Here is an 18,380-nt window from a genome sequence, read left to right as displayed (position 1 = left end):
ATGGGCGAAAGATCACTTGTAATATAATGTTACTGAACACGGACAGGAGAAAATGGAAGGAGAGCAGAAAGAATTCAAGGGTTAGAAAAGCAAAAAGGTGACACTGGGAGGAAAATGATTCGCAGGTTGGTGAGGCAAAGTGTTGGTTCACAACCACCAAAGGTTTGTGATTTACAAAGCAGCTCCTGAGCTGCTGCATCACGTAGTGATGCCTGTTATATGAACTGGTGTCTGCTTTGAGCTGCTTTTACTTATTAAGGGGAACAACTTGGGTTGTTTTACCGGAGCTGGCCAACAGTCCTAGGTATGAATGAGATAGGACTCTGCACTGTGGCTGCAACAATGAGGATTTGGCCCCCTAAACTTCAGTCTGTGCAGTTTAACCAACACCCACTATGTGTTCTGAAGATGTTTTGAATGTTCATTTTTGTCTGAGGAGTAGCCTGCTCCACTTTCTTCTCTGGAAAGTGTCTGTCAGCCCTGACCTGGCTTTACAGGATCTTATCTAGAAAAGCTTCTGAGAGTTTTGCCTCCTTACTTGCTCCAGTCCCCAAACCAGAGAGGACGGCCCATTTTGATGCTGCTTCTGGAGAATACACGTGTGGTGTTGGCTGGTTGTCTAAAACTGCACACTCAGGCAGGTTCAGCAAATGCAGACAATGGTTTGACATCTGCCTGTTGAGTCCATAAATGGGGAATTGCTCAAGTGGTGGCACAGCCCCACGTGTGCACTCGGAGCAGATGGCTCTGATGTGCTCCAGACAAATGTGCTGTCCCTTCTGCCCCCTCCAGGCACCCAGCTCGGCAGCAAAGGGTACATGGAGCAAACTTGGGAATGCTTAGAAAGCCATAAAAACTTGGAGTGCAAATAAACCAGACTGTGTTGAATTTGTTTCTGTGTAGGCACTGAGCCTTGAATTTTGGGGGATGATCTGCATTGTTGAAGAGAGGTGGGTGATCTGCAAGTCACATGTGTCAACTCCTTTATTGTGACAGGGATTGCAGACAGTGCATAGTTTTAAAGTGACAAAATTTAATTTCTTTGTGGTGGCACATTTCTTTCCTCACCTGCAGCTACTGACTCTTGCTCTCTTTTGACCATTTCCTAACACTCATTTAATTGTCAAGAGAATATTGACAATAATTGATGAGAATGAGAATAATATCTGAAATATTAGAGACAGACAAGGTGTTAACTGATATTCCAAAATGTTGTTCCAGTTGTAATGTAGACAGTTTTTATAAGGGAAGGAAGGGAGAACGTGGAAGAATGGGCTTGTATGGAGCTGTGCAGGAGGCAAATGCAGAATTAAAGAGCTGGACCAGTGATTCTGGTTGGTACAGATATTTCAGCCTCTCCTGGAGGACACGAAACCCAGAAGGTTTCCGTAATAGTATCTTATTTTCGTTGCAAAAGGCTAGAGGAAAATGACATGTAAGAGCTGTATTAGCAGCAGCCAGAGGTCAATGTGAATTTAGTGAAATGCAGTGCTAGAGGAGCAGTGATTCTGGACAATTACTGTTGGGTTCAAGTCGAGACAGAGTAAAACTGCAAACGTCTTTTAGTTAATGTTACAGGAATTGACATTTGTCTTGATTTGCTGGGAAGCTTCCCAAGTGGGCGCACTTTTCTGATGTGGGTAAAATATCGGTGTCTCATGATCATGAGCTTCTGTTGTGTTTTCTTTATGGTAACTCAATGTCTGCTGGTTCTGGCAGCCAGTCTGTGTCCAAAAATCCAGTGGGAATGTGATGTGTTCTTTGCTTTTAAAGGCTTCCTTCCTTGCTGGCTAAAGCTCCCTTTTAAGTTGCAAGATCTTTTGTCTGACATCCCTGAGTGTTTCTTGTGTTCTCTCTTTGTAAAAGAAATCGAAGGCCGGCAGCCAAGTCCGAGGGCATTTAACTCATGAAGGCTCTGCTGTCATTAATTTTGGACACGTCAGTGTGGTGTGGGTCAGCCCGGCTGCCAACAAAGAGAACTAAAGTGTTCCCATAAATCACTTGATTGTCCTAATCCAACCTAATTAACTAAACTAAAACTCCCATTCTGACGGAGCGGCCCTTCCTGTGAGACATCTGCCTCTTTCTTAATGGATTTTAGCCTTTATTTCTGCACGAGAGTTGGGAGCCATAATAACATTAAGTCCCTCTCCTGATCTTTGGGGAGTTTGCCTGGCACAAGGGAATGGTTTAATTTTAAATTTCCAAATGCATAGATTTTTTTTTTTTCCCCTCCCCTCTTCTTTCCTTGGAAACATGGTTTGCAAGCCAGAAGGAAGCAATAAAATCTCTATTTCTAGAAGTGGATTAAACTTGTTCCCTGGAAGCCTTGTAAGCAGCAGCCTGAAGGCCGTGAGAATTTTGGGATGTGCTTCTCTGGTTCGTTGACACGCTCCTTCCACGGGAGGTTTGACTTAATAGCGTTAAGTTGATGTAATCGTGCTGTGAGCTCCTGACCTGCTCTTGAACTCTGGGGCTGGGGATGACTCAGGGAAATGAGCCACGTTGTCAGCGCGCAGGAGTTTGCTGGATACACCGGGAGATGCTCCTGGATAGGGAACATCTGGCTGAGGGCAGAGGTGAAGTCTGTGTAGGAGCTAAAGGTGGACATTCTGATAAAACAGCCACCTCTGCTGTCAGGGTCAGGAGAGAGGGGACACTGGTGCCACTCTGTTGGTCATGCAGCCAATCTGCTGAAGATTTATTATTAGTTTTATTATTTTTTATTATTATTTTAATTATTATTTTTTATTATTATTATTGTTACTTTTATTATTATTTTTATTCCCTCCTTTTTCTATACTTACGCTAAAAAAAAAAGAAACCCCAACCACTAGGAAATACCGTTTTTAAATGTAACCATTGTAAATTCTTACTTCCTTTATCTACAAGGTGTTTTTATACTTGGGGTGAGGTTATTCTTCTTTCTCCCTTCTTGGAATGAAGGCACCCACCTTCCCACCAGTGCAGAGCACAGATTTGGGGTGGGCTGTGATATTCCAGGGTTTCACAGCGTTGCTGCTGGGAAAGCAGGTTGTGTTTGATCTCTGTTTGATCTTGGCTCCTCCGGGACCCGACAGATTTGTAAGTCGTAGCCTTTGGCTGCTGCTTTGATTGCCAGGGCAAAGGGCTGCGACGAGGTTTTTGTTCTCAAAACGCAGAGAAAAGGGCAAGAATGAAAAAGTGTGTGTAAGGAGGCAGGGGAAAAACCAGGGCCGAGTGTACTTCCAGCCAGCAAGGAAGGATATAAGTGCAGACTTGAAAACTAGCGAACTTGAAAAGCGAAAGAAATCAAGAGTAATATTTGCTTAGACCATGTTGTTGTTGTTGGGGGGTGGGCTGGGGGCCTTCTCCTTTCAGTCCATGGTAACATGTGGCAGTTGGGACCCGAAATCACCAGAACACAAATCTGGAGGCAGTGGGGGAGCTGTGTGGGGTTTGCCTTGGGCAGGGGGGAGGAGAGGAGTCTTCCTGCTTGGCTTAACTGTCCCCCAGCTGGAAAACCTCATGGAGAGGGATGGATTGCTGTGCAAACATCAGCTCTGTCTTGGAAAGATGCTGGGGAGATCTGTCCCTTCAAAGTATGGCACCTCAGGATTCCCCGTTCCTTTTCTTTGGCTTTTGGACTTTTTTAAATCCCTCAGTGCCAGTGTGGACATGGAGTCACAAACAGTGGAATTATTCTGGAGGAATCTCTCTATTTGTTCCCTCTATTCCTGCACAGGGTTTTTGTCAGTTAATCTCCACTTTCCTATCTGTTTCCTCCAAAGGGAATTGCTTGAATTCAGCAGCTTGAGACAGTTCACCATATAAAACAATCTGTTGTTTTATGGCTGAATTAATCCAGCAGTTGAATAATTCCAGCCTGTATCTCCCCGCCAGCATTCCTAAAACACAAGAGGTGACATGTGCTTTGGATTTGCTTGCCAGGCTCAGGCTATATATATATATATATATTAGTGAGGCTTTTCCAGAATTTGGGAACTAAGGGTAGTTTTGTTTTTTTTTTTCCTGAATTTAATGTATAATTTTTATGAAATCTTAAAGAACCTAAAAGACAGGAGCAAACTGATCTCAAATTAAGCACATGGCAGAGTAAAGGAGCCCAAAATGCTGGAAGTGTGTCGGAAGGAAGTGTTGTCTTCCACAGCCACTCGAGTGGAACCACAGCCCTGGGATTTATGGTTGGATATGATGATTTTAAAGGTCTTTTAGAACATAAATGATTTTACAATTCCACACACCCAAGAGTTACAAGCTTTAAAAATACTCACTGTTGCTGCGGTGGATTTTGGCAGCCTTGGGGTGGAGGAGAAAAGGCAGAGGTAAAGTTTAGTGCCAGATGTTTGTTCTTTTATGTCTTAATTCCTGCCAGAAAGTTGGATGTGGTGTTGTCCAGCCTGGACCTCTGAAGTTTTCTCCTAAAACTTGTGATGCTGCTCTAGATCCTGAAGGGTCAGGGTCAGGGCTCTTCTCACGAACGACTTCAGTGACCACAGCAGGGCAATTACATGACAAGATCAGGGGGGTTTGGGAGGGGAAAAAAAAAAGTCTGGAAATTTGACTGCTAAAAGCAGTTAAAAAGGCAAACTCCCTATTGGTTGCTACAAAGCAGTTTTAAGGGGGTTAGTGCAATCAGTCTCCAGGCTCTTTTGGGACTTCCAGTAGTGTGGTTCTGTTGTACCTCAGGCTGTCAAAAATCCTTCAGGATTTGCCTGTGTCTGCATTCCACTCAATACTGTTTTATTAGGATACTAAACTTTCACTGCTTTGTGTAGTTCCTGAAATACTGTTGTTTTTTGGGTTGGTTTTTTTTTTTTTTACTTGTAAGTGGCCAATTGCTTTGAGACCAGCACTTAAACTGCCTGTAAAGTGTCTTTTGAATTGGTGCTGAGCAGACTGTGAGAGCACACAAATTGAAACATTTCTCATAATGTTCTTGGGATGGTTTTTTTCCTCAAAATGATTACACAATTCCAGGAAGTTAAATGTAGCATTTCTCACTGAAACTAACTGGATTTAAATAGTGGAAAACAAAGAGGAGAGGAAGTAGATGAGGGAAGAAAGTCGAGAGGGGAAAGGAGCACACACAGAAAAGATTGTCCTACCCTGGAATTTCAGAGGACATGCTGACCCAGGTCAGTATTATTAACATACCTAAGTTTTAAGCTCTGCAGGCTTAGGACATGACCTTACTAAGGAATTCTGCTTGTCTTAGTATTTCCCTCTGTGTTTATTTCCATCAGACCTTAAAACTTTGGGTTTTGGGTCTTGCCAGAGCTTCTGTTTGATGCAGGAGCTTCTCTGACAAGCTTAGGGCACACATCCCTGCCTGGGAATTTTGTCCTTCATTGTATTCCAGCTGCAGCACATTTCTGTGGGAAGGAAGGAAATCTTGTGCGTGAAAGCTCTTCCTTTCTGACGTTTGAAATGGTGATATCTGCTAATACAAATATAAATTGATTATTGCCATGTTAAGCTGAAAACACAAGGTGTAAGGGTCTCCTGTTTATCACTTTATTTCCTTTATATTCTAGGAACACCTGAGGGCTTGAGATCCCCTTGATAGTTGTCAAGTGTGCATAGAGAATAAAAACTTTCCATACACACTCCAGAGTGTCCCAGCAGGTCACAGCAACTGTGACTCCATCCAAATTGCATCTCGATGCTGTTTGTTCTTGCAGCATGCTGTGTGTGCCAGCATAATGGTCATTGCAAAACACTAAAAATAGGCTGGAAAATTCAGAATCTGCATATCACCGATTGCCAAATATGCTTGCATGACTTTTCAGCTGTTACAAGTCTTGGAACAAAATCAGGGAAGCTATGTCTTGAAAGTTTTAAGAAAAGAAAATACTGGGAAGGGACTGGAAAAGGTTGTCTTGCCTAATCACAGAATGGTTTGGGTGGGAAGGAACCTTAAATATTGTGCAGCTCCAATGTCCTGCTGTGGGCAGGGACACCTTCCACTAGACCAGGTTGCTCCAAGCCCTGCCCAAGCTGGCCTTGAACACTCATCCTGTCTCCATAGCAGAGCTGCTCCAGCCCTCTGATCATCTTTGTGGCCTCCTCTGGACTCACTCCAGCAGCTCCATGTCCTCCTTATGTTGGGGACCCAGAGCTGGAGGTGGCACTGCAGGAGGGGTCTGACCAGAGTGGAGTAGAGGGGCACAATCCCCTCCCTCTCCTGCTGCCCACGCTGTGGGATGAGCTCAGGACACATTTGACTTTCTGAGCTGCCAGTGCACATTGCTGGGTCACACTGAGCTTGTTGCTCAACAAACACCTCCAGTCCTTCTCCTCAGGGCTGCTCCCAATCCGTTCTCCCCCTAGCCTGTGTTTGTGCCTGGGATTGCCCTGATCCAGGTTCAGGTGCCCTTGGCCTTGTTGAACTTGATGAGGTTTGCATGGTTCCACCTCTCCAGCCTGCCCCAGGTCCCTCTGGATGCCGTCCCTTCCCTCACCGCTCAGCTTGGCGTCACCAGCGAACTCGCTGTGGCTCCATCAATCCCACTGTCCCCGTCTCCCACAAAGATGTTAAATCCTTTCCCTCCAGGTGTTATCACCTAAGCCCAACTCTTTAGCAAGTGTTGGAGCTGCTGAGAGCTTTCAGCAGGAGGTGTGTTGTAAAAGCACCTCTGGTGTTGTAAATGCGGGAGGTTTGCAAGAGAACAATCCTTCCATTATGTGTTTTCAATAATTCTGTCTCAAATTACCCTTGCTAACCCTTGGTAGGCTTTTAGTATGCACATAGATGTTTTTAATACCTCCAGCATTCAGAAAGATTTTTAATGATTTGTTCAATAATTGATGTGGCTTTGGCATAATTTAGGCTTTTGTGAGAGATGGCAGACAGATGAGTGGAATATATTTAGTTGTTTAGTTTAATCATCCCTGTCTGTGAATTCCTTAGGTGAAAAGCAGTATGAAGGAATGGAGCAAGTGAGAACCTCTTGGAGAAAATTATCCCCTCAGATGAAAACTGGAGAAAGCCTTAATTAACCTATTAATTCACTGCTTAAGTGTCTGCTAAGTGTTTTCTGAGCAGTAGCACTCATTACCTTTCAGAATTGTGTGCAGTTACATGGACCTTATATTTACATCTGTATCCCTGTTAGCCAATAGATTTAGTTTCTCAGCTCTTTTCCCTTAATCTTGGTAAGATACAGCAGAAAATAGGAGTTGTCCTGTTCTAGTCTTGTTTTAGATATTGAAATACTGTTTAGTCTTTGATGCTAAATCCATATCTATAACTAGTTTACTTTGACAGGTAGTAAGAAGTAATGTTCCTTTAATGAGGAAAAAACCCCTTGCAAGTGCTTGGGTTTTGTCACCATTTATATAAAATTGTTAGCCTGTTTCTCATATAACCAGACATTTACTTAATGGTAATGATATCCCAGAAATCCTGGTACTTTTAACTGGAAATCAGTTGGGTTGCTCACTTATTTTAAAAACAAACCAACCAAAACTCCCTAAACCCCAAGTCTGTCCTAGGTTACAAATTGATATAAAGGTTAGGAACTGAATATGATTTCAGAGGGAGAAGGTGTTTGGAGTCTAAACTATAAAAATGGTAAGTATTGGGTCCTTCTGAACTAGAAACAAACAAGTGCAGCTTGGGCTTTTCCATAAAAAACAAACCAGAAAGATCCCATTGTGTGTGTTTACCCAGCCTTGTAATAACATGTCACGATACACTGCTCTTCCTGATCGCAGCAAAGGTGTTTATGCAGCAAAATGAATTTGATTACGGTATTTTTGTGTGTAATGGACATCTCTTTTTTTTGTTGTTGTTGTTTTATTCACCAGGCAATCAGCTCTAAAGGTCAGCACAGTATCTCTTTCACGTTGTCCAGGAATCAGACAGTTATAGTGGAATATACTCATGATAAGGACACAGACATGTTCCAGGTAAGACTCTGCAATGCATGGATTGTTGTTTTAAAAGCACAATTCTGGGTATTCTCTGTGATCTGTGGGTTTTCCATGGTCTAACCCACCTGCTTTAATAGGAGAGCACTTTGAAATTTTGCTTTATTTTGCTCTTCTCAAACCCACACCAGCATCTGTTAATGTCCTTACTGACTTACTGCTCCCACTGTACTCTGCTTTTCCTCCAAAGACAAATAGTACTGCCTAGAAAAGTGTGCACAAAAATACACCCACCACCCTCCCATGAATCAAGTAGCTGGAGTGAAAAGGAGGTAGATAGGAGAAGGACATGGGATGGGAAGTAGGAAGGTAAAAGAATGTGGGAGCTGTGCCCTAAAGGAGACAAAGCAGTGATAGAAGGATAAACTGTTCCTGAGGGGTGTGCAAATGTCTCAGGTGGTGTAGGGGGCTGTGCTGAGTTTCTCTGACCTACTGTCTCTTATCCAACATGAGTTCACTCTCCCCTGTTTGCATTTGGGGTTTTCTGCAGCATTTAACATCTGGTAACCTGAGTTATTTCCTTGGGCAATGATTATTTTTATATATGATAAGGGAGCAGAAATCCTGTACGAACTTAGACTTCAGACTTGGGGAAACCCAAACACACACACACACACAACCTTTTCCGTTCTGGACTGATCAGATCTGTCTTGTCTGTGACTTCTAATTAGGGCATCTCCCCAGGAATCATTATCCCTTCTCCTCCAGCCTTTCATATTTAGGGGGGTCAGCCCTTGAATGCTGTTGACAGAAGAAGAAATAGCTCTTTTGGGGTGTCTTTGCCTCTCGTGGCTTCTGTGTTTTACTCTATATTAAATTTTCCCAATGTGACTGGAACTGTTAGGTCCAAATAGGAATTGATTAAAACCCCTCTTGTTCATTTGGTGCAGGATGAAGGATCACACACTCAGGGTGAACTCAAATAGCTTTTTTTTTTTTCCTATGTTTTCTAGTAAAAGAAAAATGTCCCCCATCCTTCTGGGTTACTGTGTGATACTCCTTTATTTCTTGAGTGGCTCCAATGAGATTTTTTTCCTGTGTGTAAATTTTTAAAAGCCATTTTTGAAAGCTGGAATTTTTTACACTAAAATAATTAATAAAGAGTTGCAGAGCAGCTGCTTTTCTGGGTGTGTTGTATATAAACAGCTCTTCTCTTGATTGCAGACTGTCCTGGTGGTGGTTACAGCTTTTATTGAGGGGGTTAAATTGCAGATATTGATAAGGGTTAAGGCTTCTGTATTGTTATAAGTCCTCTTTTCAGTGCAGTCTGTTTCTTCTGTCTTGAGATGTGTAGATGGTCATGTTGTAACTTCCAAGTGCTGTGTCCTGGTTCATATTTCCACTCCCTGCAGCTGTTCCCTGAGGATTGCACTCCATGCACTGGCCTGGAGGGGCTGGTGAGACGGGAAACAGGAATTCTCTGGTCGACTGTGGCAATGACTGGCTGCTGAAGTGATGCCAGACAGCAGCTTGGAGAGGTTTCCATTATAAAAACAAGCCATTAGATTTTAATTATTCCCAGTAATCTGATTGTGGGCAGTTGGAGAGAAGTTACTTGAGGAGTGTTTTGTGCAGCCCTGTGGGATGTGATGACAAGTTACGTGTCTGTTGATCCACAGAGTGAAGTTTTGTTGTTGATCAAGCATCACTTGGATAGTCAATCTTTGGAATTCACTGTTTTCTTTGCAAATGTGTGTTTTCCTGGACTGTGTGGCACACTAAGGATGCAGAAGTTGAAGAGGGAAGGATAATGCCTGGACCACAGGATTATCCTGAGCATGGAGGCCCCACTTTGATGCTGTTAGCATGTATTACCTTAGGCAAATCACTTGGCTTTTTTCAAATCTCCACTGCTTCCCCCTGTGCAATGGGATGGTTGCACTGCAGGAGTTCCCCAGAGTAACCCCAGGAAGGAATATGAGCAGCTTGGAATGGTGGTTGTAACATTTTAGTCAGGGAGATCCAAAATGGGCAAAAGGAATGCCAAAAGTCAGGTACCATTTCTAACCTGTGTGGACTGAATCCATAGAGTTAAAGCTGATTTCCTGTGAAAATGAGGGAGATTCACAGTTCACAAAAAAGCTGTCACCTTTTTTCCTTCATCCACTTTAAGGGTCTGTTGTCAGTCCTTTTCTTTGAAGGGAAATGTGAGAAGTGTTGTGTTGGTAACTTGTAGTCTGTGGTTTTACCGGAAACAAACAGGAAAGCTTGGAAGGTTGCAAACTCACAACAGCTTGTTTTATGCTTTCCAATCTTAAAACCAGGAAGAGGCAAGAGTAGGTGCTTATCTAAAGTGAGCCATACATTGAAAATACGGGACACTATACAAGGGACAGGAAGGAAATTCAGAAGACACTGAAGAGCAGGGTTCAGGCTGTCTAAATACCATTTTTCTCGACATTTTTCCATAATAAAAGGAAAATGACAATATTTTTGATGGGATGAGAATGGGTTGATTACACCAGGAACCAAAATGTGTAACTTCTACCCTAAGTAACTTACCCAAGGAGCAGGGACATTCCATATGAAACGTGGGTTTCTTGCTGAAGAACAGCCCTTCAGAAGATGCACGGCCCAATTCTCCCTCTCCTCACAGTGAAATTCTGTTGAAGACCAAGAATGTGCAGCTGTTAAATTATCTGCTGGCAGGTTTTCTGCTTCTGCCTCGTCTCAGGAGGGAGTGTTTTTAATAGAACTGCTGTGATTGACAGTAGACACGAGCAAACTGATGGACTGCCTGGCTCCTACGCAGCCTTCAACAATCACCTGCAGTGGAGACAACAGGCCCTGTCTTAGGCATCACTTGGAAGATTTATGGGTTGTTATTGGAAGCAACTTTGTGAAATAATATGTAATATGACACAGTTAACAAGAAGAGTCCCAAAACACAGCCTGAAATTGGTAGAAAGAAGAAAGTCTTCTGTGCTGCAGAAGGAAAAAATGAGTAATGAAGTGTGTAAAAAGGTAGCTCTGAATAATGGAACTGGGTGTGTAGTGACTGTGGTCTGACTGCAACAGCAGATGAGTTCAAGTTTTTGATGGGTAATTTTGATAACATCAAGTTCTTCACTTATTCCCTGCAGAGCTTCTTGTCAGATGATCTCAAACCCAAATTCTTGATTTGATACAGAGCATGAAGAAATTGCCAGATTTTGAAGGCCAGTTCTTAAAATTAAGTTCTGATGTTGAAAAGTAGCACAATACATGACTGATCCTCTAGAAGGCTTTCTCACCAAGGAAAAAAAGGGAAGAAAACCAAATATTTGAATTATTTGATGTCACATAGACATACTTGTGACACGAATGAGATCAGTAAAGTACTTACTGTATTTATATAAAATGTTACTTGCCATTTCAGAGATTTTAAAAACCACATAAAAGCTTTGTTTATAGATTTTAATGGTTACATCCAAACATATTTGTATTTCATGTTACCAATTAGTGTGATATGAGGAAGACTGGGAGCGAGCACTTGTGTGTTTTGTCATCCTTTAAGGAAAAATGAGGCAGGTTTTTCTCTAATTGCATCTAAAAGCTTTGGTAGAATGATCTATTTCAGAGGCTGCAACAGGCAGAAACTTGTTATGAACAAACTAATTTCATGTTTGTTGTTGATTATCCTTTTAAGAAACTCCACACAGAGAATAGTCAAAAGTTATTCATAAGATTCCCGGTGCTGACTCTTAACAGGAATTGCATTGGAAGGGAAATAGAAGCCTGTTAGAAATAATACTGTAAAAAGAAGAAGAATATTGCTTTGTGAATTTTAGCTTCAAGTTGTCAAGTTCTATAAATCAGAAGTGTCCCATATTAAACAGTTTCTAAACTCCATCTCTAGGGTATTCTAGAAGTGAAAAATTGAAATGTACACTTTTGATTAGGCCTTTTTGAGTGTTTCCTCTGCAGCAAACTCATCACATTTTCTACTTGGGCTGAGACCTGGGAGATAGAGAAAATAACTGGATGTGTCACATCAGATGGGAATTTTGATATGTGTTGGAGTGTAACCCTGCAAAGTAGAGCTTGAAGCAGAACAGAAGTACAGGAGAGATCCCTGTACTATTTCTGTCAGTTCAGTTGGGCCAAGAGTTTAGGTATTAATAATATTACTTTCCTTGACTCCTGAATAACGTGTCTTTGCAGCAGATTTAGTTTGCAGAGATGTTTGTTAGTGGTGGAACCACACACATCTCCTCATATTGCTTTGAAGAGCAGGAACTAAGCAAATGTAACTTCCTGGGGGACAGTGAGATCCTGTGCAGTGAGGAGGCTATTTTATATAAATGGAGATGCCTGATACTGAAGGTGGTTTCATGTGAGGAATATTCCTAATTCTGTTTGATCACAAGTTGTCTTTAAAATTAATATTCTGTTCCACTCCTTGTTCCTCAGCTCCCCTTCCCAGTTATGCTCAAAATTGGTGTAACACTAATTTGCCTGTAGAAATATTGATAAAGCCTCACTGTACGTTTGGTTGGCAGTCAGATTCCCTCTATCCATGTGTCATGAAGTGTTCCAGATGCCTGGATGTTCCCAGTTTTAGAATTAAAACTCATAGATGGCAAAATAGAAAAATATTCTTGTCTGCTGATCAAGCGTGTTTCATTTCTGCTGGAGAAAGTTTATTAATTCTGTTAATCATGTGGTGGGTTTTGCTCGAAAACTCTTCTTTCTGGGACCACCAATTCTGCAAACGTGAAGGTGGGTAGCTTTTTGTTATGATGTGTCTAGAAAAAGTCCTTTATTTTCATGGCAAATTGCCTTGGAACTGGAAATGTGAATAAAAACTTGTCAATCCAAGCCAGTGTTTCCTTCACTGACAGAATATAAGTAATTTGCTGTGGTTGGATGAGGAAATACAAGGTGATAATACTTTTTTTGTTGACAATACTTTTGTCAAAGCAGTCAGCTCTGTTGATTTGTTTCAAGCAAACATGAACATCAGTTGTGGTAAGTGAAAATTTGCCATTCCATGTCAGTGAGGTGTTTCTGCCTGTAACAAATACAGGTGAGTCTCTGATTGCATCTTGCCATCCAAAAATTGAGGAGACAGGAGTTTACTGATGCCATCAATATTAACTTACCAGAACTGTGTCCTCAGTGTTCACATTTCCATGGGTATTTATATTTTTATCTTAATTTTGTTTGCAGGTTGGGAGATCCACAGAAAGCCCCATAGACTTTGTAGTAACAGATACTATTTCTGGAAGTCAAAATAATGATGAAACCCAGATCACCCAGAGCACCATATCCCGCTTTGCCTGCAGGATAGTTTGTGACAGGAGCCCACCTTACACAGCAAGGATCTTTGCAGCTGGCTTTGACTCGTCTAAAAACATATTTCTTGGTGTAAGTACTACTAATAATTATTATGAGCAAGCTCTGGGTTTTATTCTCTGTTATTTTCAAGCCCCGAAAGCTGTTTGTACTACTTGATAACTTACACTGTCATTAGGCTTTTATTACCCCAAAGTACCAGCTGCAGTGTTAAGGAGGAGCTGCAGTTTTATGTGCCTGAGTTATGAGCAGCAGAGGCTCGTGGTCATAATTGTCTTTAACGGTGGAGCTCCACTTTAGTGACTGCTGGTGGGTTTTCTTCAGGTTGATTTGATGTGTCTTGATGGTCACTGTGACTGTCCCACGCAGGAAAAAGCAGCAAAGTGGAAAAATCCCGATGGCCACATGGATGGATTGACAACCAACGGGGTGCTGGTGATGCATCCCAAAGGAGGGTTCACGGAGGAGTCCAAGCCCGGAGTGTGGCGGGAGATCTCGGTCTGTGGGGATGTCTACACGCTCCGGGAAACCAGGTCTGCCCAGCAGAGGGGGAAACTGGTGAGTTGGAAGTGACTGGTGATTAAAACAAAACAAGGGATGCTTGTTTTCCTGGCGCTGAGTGGAGGCAGTTGTGAGGTGACTGCAGTCATAGTGTTGTCCCTGGGTGGTGGGCACTGAAAGCATTTAAATATCTGTGTGTTACAGCAGGTTCTGCACTGCACTTCTGTTTCTGATATACAGAACACTCTAAATTTGCTGCTGAAGCCACTTTCCCAAGTGAAACAGCACAGAGTGTAAAAGCTAAATAAACTCTGCTCTTGAATCTCCATCTCTGCAGTGTTCTCCTGGGATCTGGGGCTGTCTGGAGGTTACTGCACAGGGAGCTGTCTTTTGCAGTGCTGTCTGAAGGGTCCACTTGCATGCAGAAGCAGTTTGGACAACACACCTTCTGTTTGATTTACCTGCCACTGGGAAGATAAGAGAAGCCCTGAAAGTATATTCCTGTTTTATCCTGTGAAGCAGGATGGGCTTTGCCTTTACCAGAAGTGAGAGATTTCAGCTGCCAAAGTCCTGTGACATTCATAACAAGAAGTTCCATGAAAGCACATGTGCACTTTTCAATACAAGATGGGAGAGAATTCCCATAGCTTTTGTTCTTTCCTCTTCTCAAGACCTGTAGAGCCTACAAAGGAGAATGCATTTTATTTTTTCCTTTGGGGACAGAAGGAAAAGAGACAAGAAATGATAGCAGTCAAACACCACCATGTAGACTGGGGGAATATCCTCCTCTTCTTCGTGCCAAAGTTACTTTTGTGTTGCTACCCTGAGCTCCCATCAGCTCCATGGTGTTGGAGGCATCCCACACACTCACACTGAACTGACTTTCCAACTCTGCCCTTGGCTTTGCAGAAAACTGACTGCTTAGGGAGTTATGGAAATGGAGTTGGACTGTTCTGCTTTCAGCAGACACCCTGCAGGACATAAATTGCTTTGTCACTTTTAACAGTGGCAGGCGAACGTCGCCCGGGGACTGGGACAGATGATGTGGCAATTGCACCCTTTGTACGTGGGTAGCAAAACACCTTTTTAGTGCTGCTGAAGAAAGGCACAGCAAAACAAATGAATTCCCCTTCCCTGCATCCAAAATGACTCGAATTCTCATTTCAATAAAATTACATGGCACACTGGTGTTGATGTGATCAGTATTCGTTGATTGGGTTCATAAAACCAAATGCAGGCTTGTGTAATGAATTGAACACGTTGCATATGAGGGAGCTTTTTGCTTTGCTGTTTGTGAAGGAATTATCTGAAAAGAGCATCAAATCCAGGCTTCTCTCATCTCTACTTGAGCCACTGAATTTTTCTGCTGGAAGTATTTTGCACTGGTGACCTCTTATCTGTGGTCTGCGTTGTGCCATGGAGGTGTTTTGTGCAAGGATGATCCACAGTTAAGCTGTGAATTTAAACTGGATTAAAATGTAAATGCCAAATTGGTTGTCATTCATAGTATTCTGAGGCAGACATGATGATTTCATGTGACCTACATAATGTGTTTGTTTGTATTTGGGTGTTTGTTTTGCATTAGTGGTATTTTCTACATACTTTGCGTGTATAAAGCCAGGCAGTGGGTCTGTTTTCCTCTTTAATTTCATAAAGAACTTTTTAAATACATATTCATCATTACTGAACTGATAGGAAAAGCACAAATTGCTTATATGTTTGTGACATTAAAATCAGGAATATTTCAGTGAAGTACAATGTGGTTTTGTCATAATCCCTTGAAAATGTTTCAGATAACTGCTTTTAATCAGACAAGAGAAGCCTTTAGGCAGTGCACACTGGGGCTGTATTTGCATGGAATACCTGAACTGTCCTGGATAGCAGTTTTCAGTCCAAAAAGGATTTTTTTACTGAGTGAGCAGCCTCTGTCAGTCTCTGTGGGCAAAGAATTCCAGGAGAGAACCTGCTAATGCAGCCCTTAGGGAATGGCAAGTCTCCTCTTCAGTCTGTCATGAGTTACTGAACTGTGACAAAGGCACACAGAGAATCAATATTAGAGAGGGAAAGTGCATGCTCAGGGGTGGGGGGGTATATCCTTTCCCAAGGAATTGCAGGCAGGAAGGCTCTTTATAATAATTAGTGTTGCTGTTGGAAATGCTGAACCTCCTGTATGAGCACAGAATAAGAAACCAATGCTTATTAGGACAAGAGGGCACAGTCTTAAGCTGTGCCAGGGAAGGTTTAGGTTAGACATCAGTAAGAAATTTCTTACAGAGGGAGTGATCAACCAATGGAACAGGCTGCCCAGGGAGGTGGTGGATTCACTGTCCCTGGAGGTGTTTTAAGAAAAGACTGGACGTGGCATCAGTGCCATGGTCTGGGTGACGAGGTTGTGTTGGGCCAAAGGTTGGACTTGATGATCTCAGAGGTCTTTTCCAACCTAGCTGATTCTGTGGTCCTGTTCTTATAGTCTTAAATACAGAGTTGAGGTGGATTCAGTCAGAGGAGGAGCCACAAGGCACCAATAAGACAAAATGAAGTGACATGTAGGGATGGTGATGCTTTGGTGAGCAAGACGACGCATTTGCAGAACTAACTTGGCTGTTTGTAAAAGCTCTCAGGCTGAACTTCACCTCCCCTTGTGTCCCACCACCAGGTAGAAAATGAGACCAACATCCTCCAGGACGGCTCCCTGATCGACCTGTGCGGGGCCACCCTGCTGTGGAGAACGGCGGACGGACTGTTGCACACCCCGACGCAGAAGCACATCGAGGCCCTGCGGCAGGAGATCAACGCTGCCAGGCCACAGTGCCCCGTGGGCTTGAACACTCTGGCCTTCCCCAGCATCAACAGGAAGGATGTGGTGGAGGAGAAGCAGCCCTGGGCCTACCTCAGCTGCGGCCACGTGCACGGCTACCACAACTGGGGGCACCGCAGCGACACGGAGGCCAACGAGCGCGAGTGCCCCATGTGCAGAACCGTGGGCCCCTACGTGCCGCTCTGGCTGGGCTGCGAGGCCGGTTTTTACGTGGATGCGGGGCCCCCCACCCACGCCTTCACCCCCTGCGGACACGTGTGCTCGGAGAAGTCCGCCAAGTACTGGTCCCAGATCCCGCTGCCCCACGGGACTCACGCGTTCCACGCCGCCTGCCCCTTCTGCGCCACGCAGCTCTCCGGGGAGCACAACTGCGTCAAGCTCATCTTCCAGGGCCCCATCGACTGATGCCGCTCGGCGGCGACCACAATAAAAAGTTTCCTTTAATGATTTACTGTGAAGATTTTTGCCACTAACTTCTAGATTTTACCCTTTTTTTATAATGTTATTAATAAGGGGGGGGGTGGTCGGGGTGGGGCTGGAGGGGCCGGGGTGGAGTTGGGATACATTGATACCTGGAACTCGACAGATATCAGTGGTTGTTGCATGCTCAAAAGCAGCATATTCATGAAGTCTTCTTGGTCAAATTGTAGTATATTTGTAATCTTTTTATTAGTACCCTGGATCAGAAAAAGGTGTCTTAAAAATGATTTTTTTAAGCTAAGATTTTTTAATGGAAAGGTTTTCTCTTCTAAACTTTGACAAGCCTTTAAAACCTATTTTTCAAATCTAGAAGGAACATACGGAATGTAACTTGTCTTTAATTTGCAATATAATTTAACTTGAATAGTTTCTCAAGGAGCTAATACAGAATGTGTGGACAACCAGAGGTGAATGTTCACTAGAGATAATTGGGTATGTAAGAGAAAAATTAGCTGCCTAAAGTGTAGAGGATAAAAGCTATTAAAATATCTATTATGGTATAACGCAGCTGGCCAAAAAGGCATCAAAGATTACTTGAAACTGAGGAAATCCTGTTTGTATTGATTTCCTTTCAGTGTAATAGATATCCACTGGCCATTAGGTGTGGGAGATGGCTGATTTTTTTTCCGTCTTTTTTTTTTTTTTTCTGCATCTGGTAAAACCACTTTACTCTTTTGAATACTTAAGTTTTAAGCCAGTGTTGTCTGTGTAGTCTGGCCTTTTTATTTCTGCTTAACTTAGCTTGGCACGTCCAGGACCCTTGGGTGTGTGGAGGTCATGGAATCACAGAGTGGTTTGAGTTGGAAGGAACCTTAAAATCATCCACTTCCACCCCCTGCCGTGGGCAGGGACACCTTCCACTACACCAGGTTGCTCCAAGCTTCATCCAACTGGGAACAATTCCAGGGATGGGGCAGCCACAGCTTCTCTGAGGTATCCAGGGATGCAGCCAGGCTTTACTGCAGGGATGGAGGGGGTGGTGCTGCAGCACAACGCGAGGTTTAGGTACAGCTTACACAGAACTGATTTGCATAAACCTGAATTCAGGAGAGCACTTAGTCCAGGTTTAAATAGAAACCCACGGCTGGGAGTGTTTAGTTTCTCAAGTGCTTCAGTGCATCGTGGCTGCGTGTTGTTACGTTTAAAAAAAAAAAAAAAAAAAAAAACAATTTAAAATAAGTTATTTTTTAAGCTCACTGTAAAGCATTTTGGCTGGAAGGGGAGCATCATTTCCAGTTCAGCTGAGAATTTTTGTTCACTTTTCAACTTGCTGCCATCTGTCACCTTTTTTTTTTTTCTTTTTTTTTTTTTTTTTTTCAGTTTGGTTTTTTTTTTTTTTTTTTTTTTTTCCCCAATTTTTTCAAAAAAA

At 42.9% G+C, this 18,380-nt stretch overlaps 1 protein-coding gene across 1 annotated transcript in view; it reads left to right on the top strand.

Annotated features, from left to right (window-relative positions):
• PELI2 (pellino E3 ubiquitin protein ligase family member 2) overlaps nt 1–18,158 on the top strand; it is a 66,138-nt gene extending 47,980 nt beyond the window's left edge. Inside the window, exons 3-6 of the mRNA XM_017831774.1 lie at nt 7,813–7,914; nt 13,087–13,284; nt 13,582–13,770; nt 16,370–18,158. Of these exons, the coding sequence (XP_017687263.1) occupies nt 7,813–7,914; nt 13,087–13,284; nt 13,582–13,770; nt 16,370–16,936 (1,056 nt within the window). The 3' untranslated portion in view covers nt 16,937–18,158. The remainder of the gene's footprint in view (nt 1–7,812; nt 7,915–13,086; nt 13,285–13,581; nt 13,771–16,369) is intronic.
• Nucleotides 18,159–18,380: the final 222 nt, after the last annotated feature.

The sequence above is a fragment of the Lepidothrix coronata genome, unplaced genomic scaffold, assembly GCF_001604755.1.
Source record: "Lepidothrix coronata isolate B3197 unplaced genomic scaffold, Lepidothrix_coronata-1.0 Scaffold196, whole genome shotgun sequence".
Lineage (NCBI taxonomy): Eukaryota > Metazoa > Chordata > Aves > Passeriformes > Pipridae > Lepidothrix > Lepidothrix coronata.
Note: the sequence above shows the minus strand (reverse complement) of the source record. Positions and strands in the feature narration are given on the sequence as shown.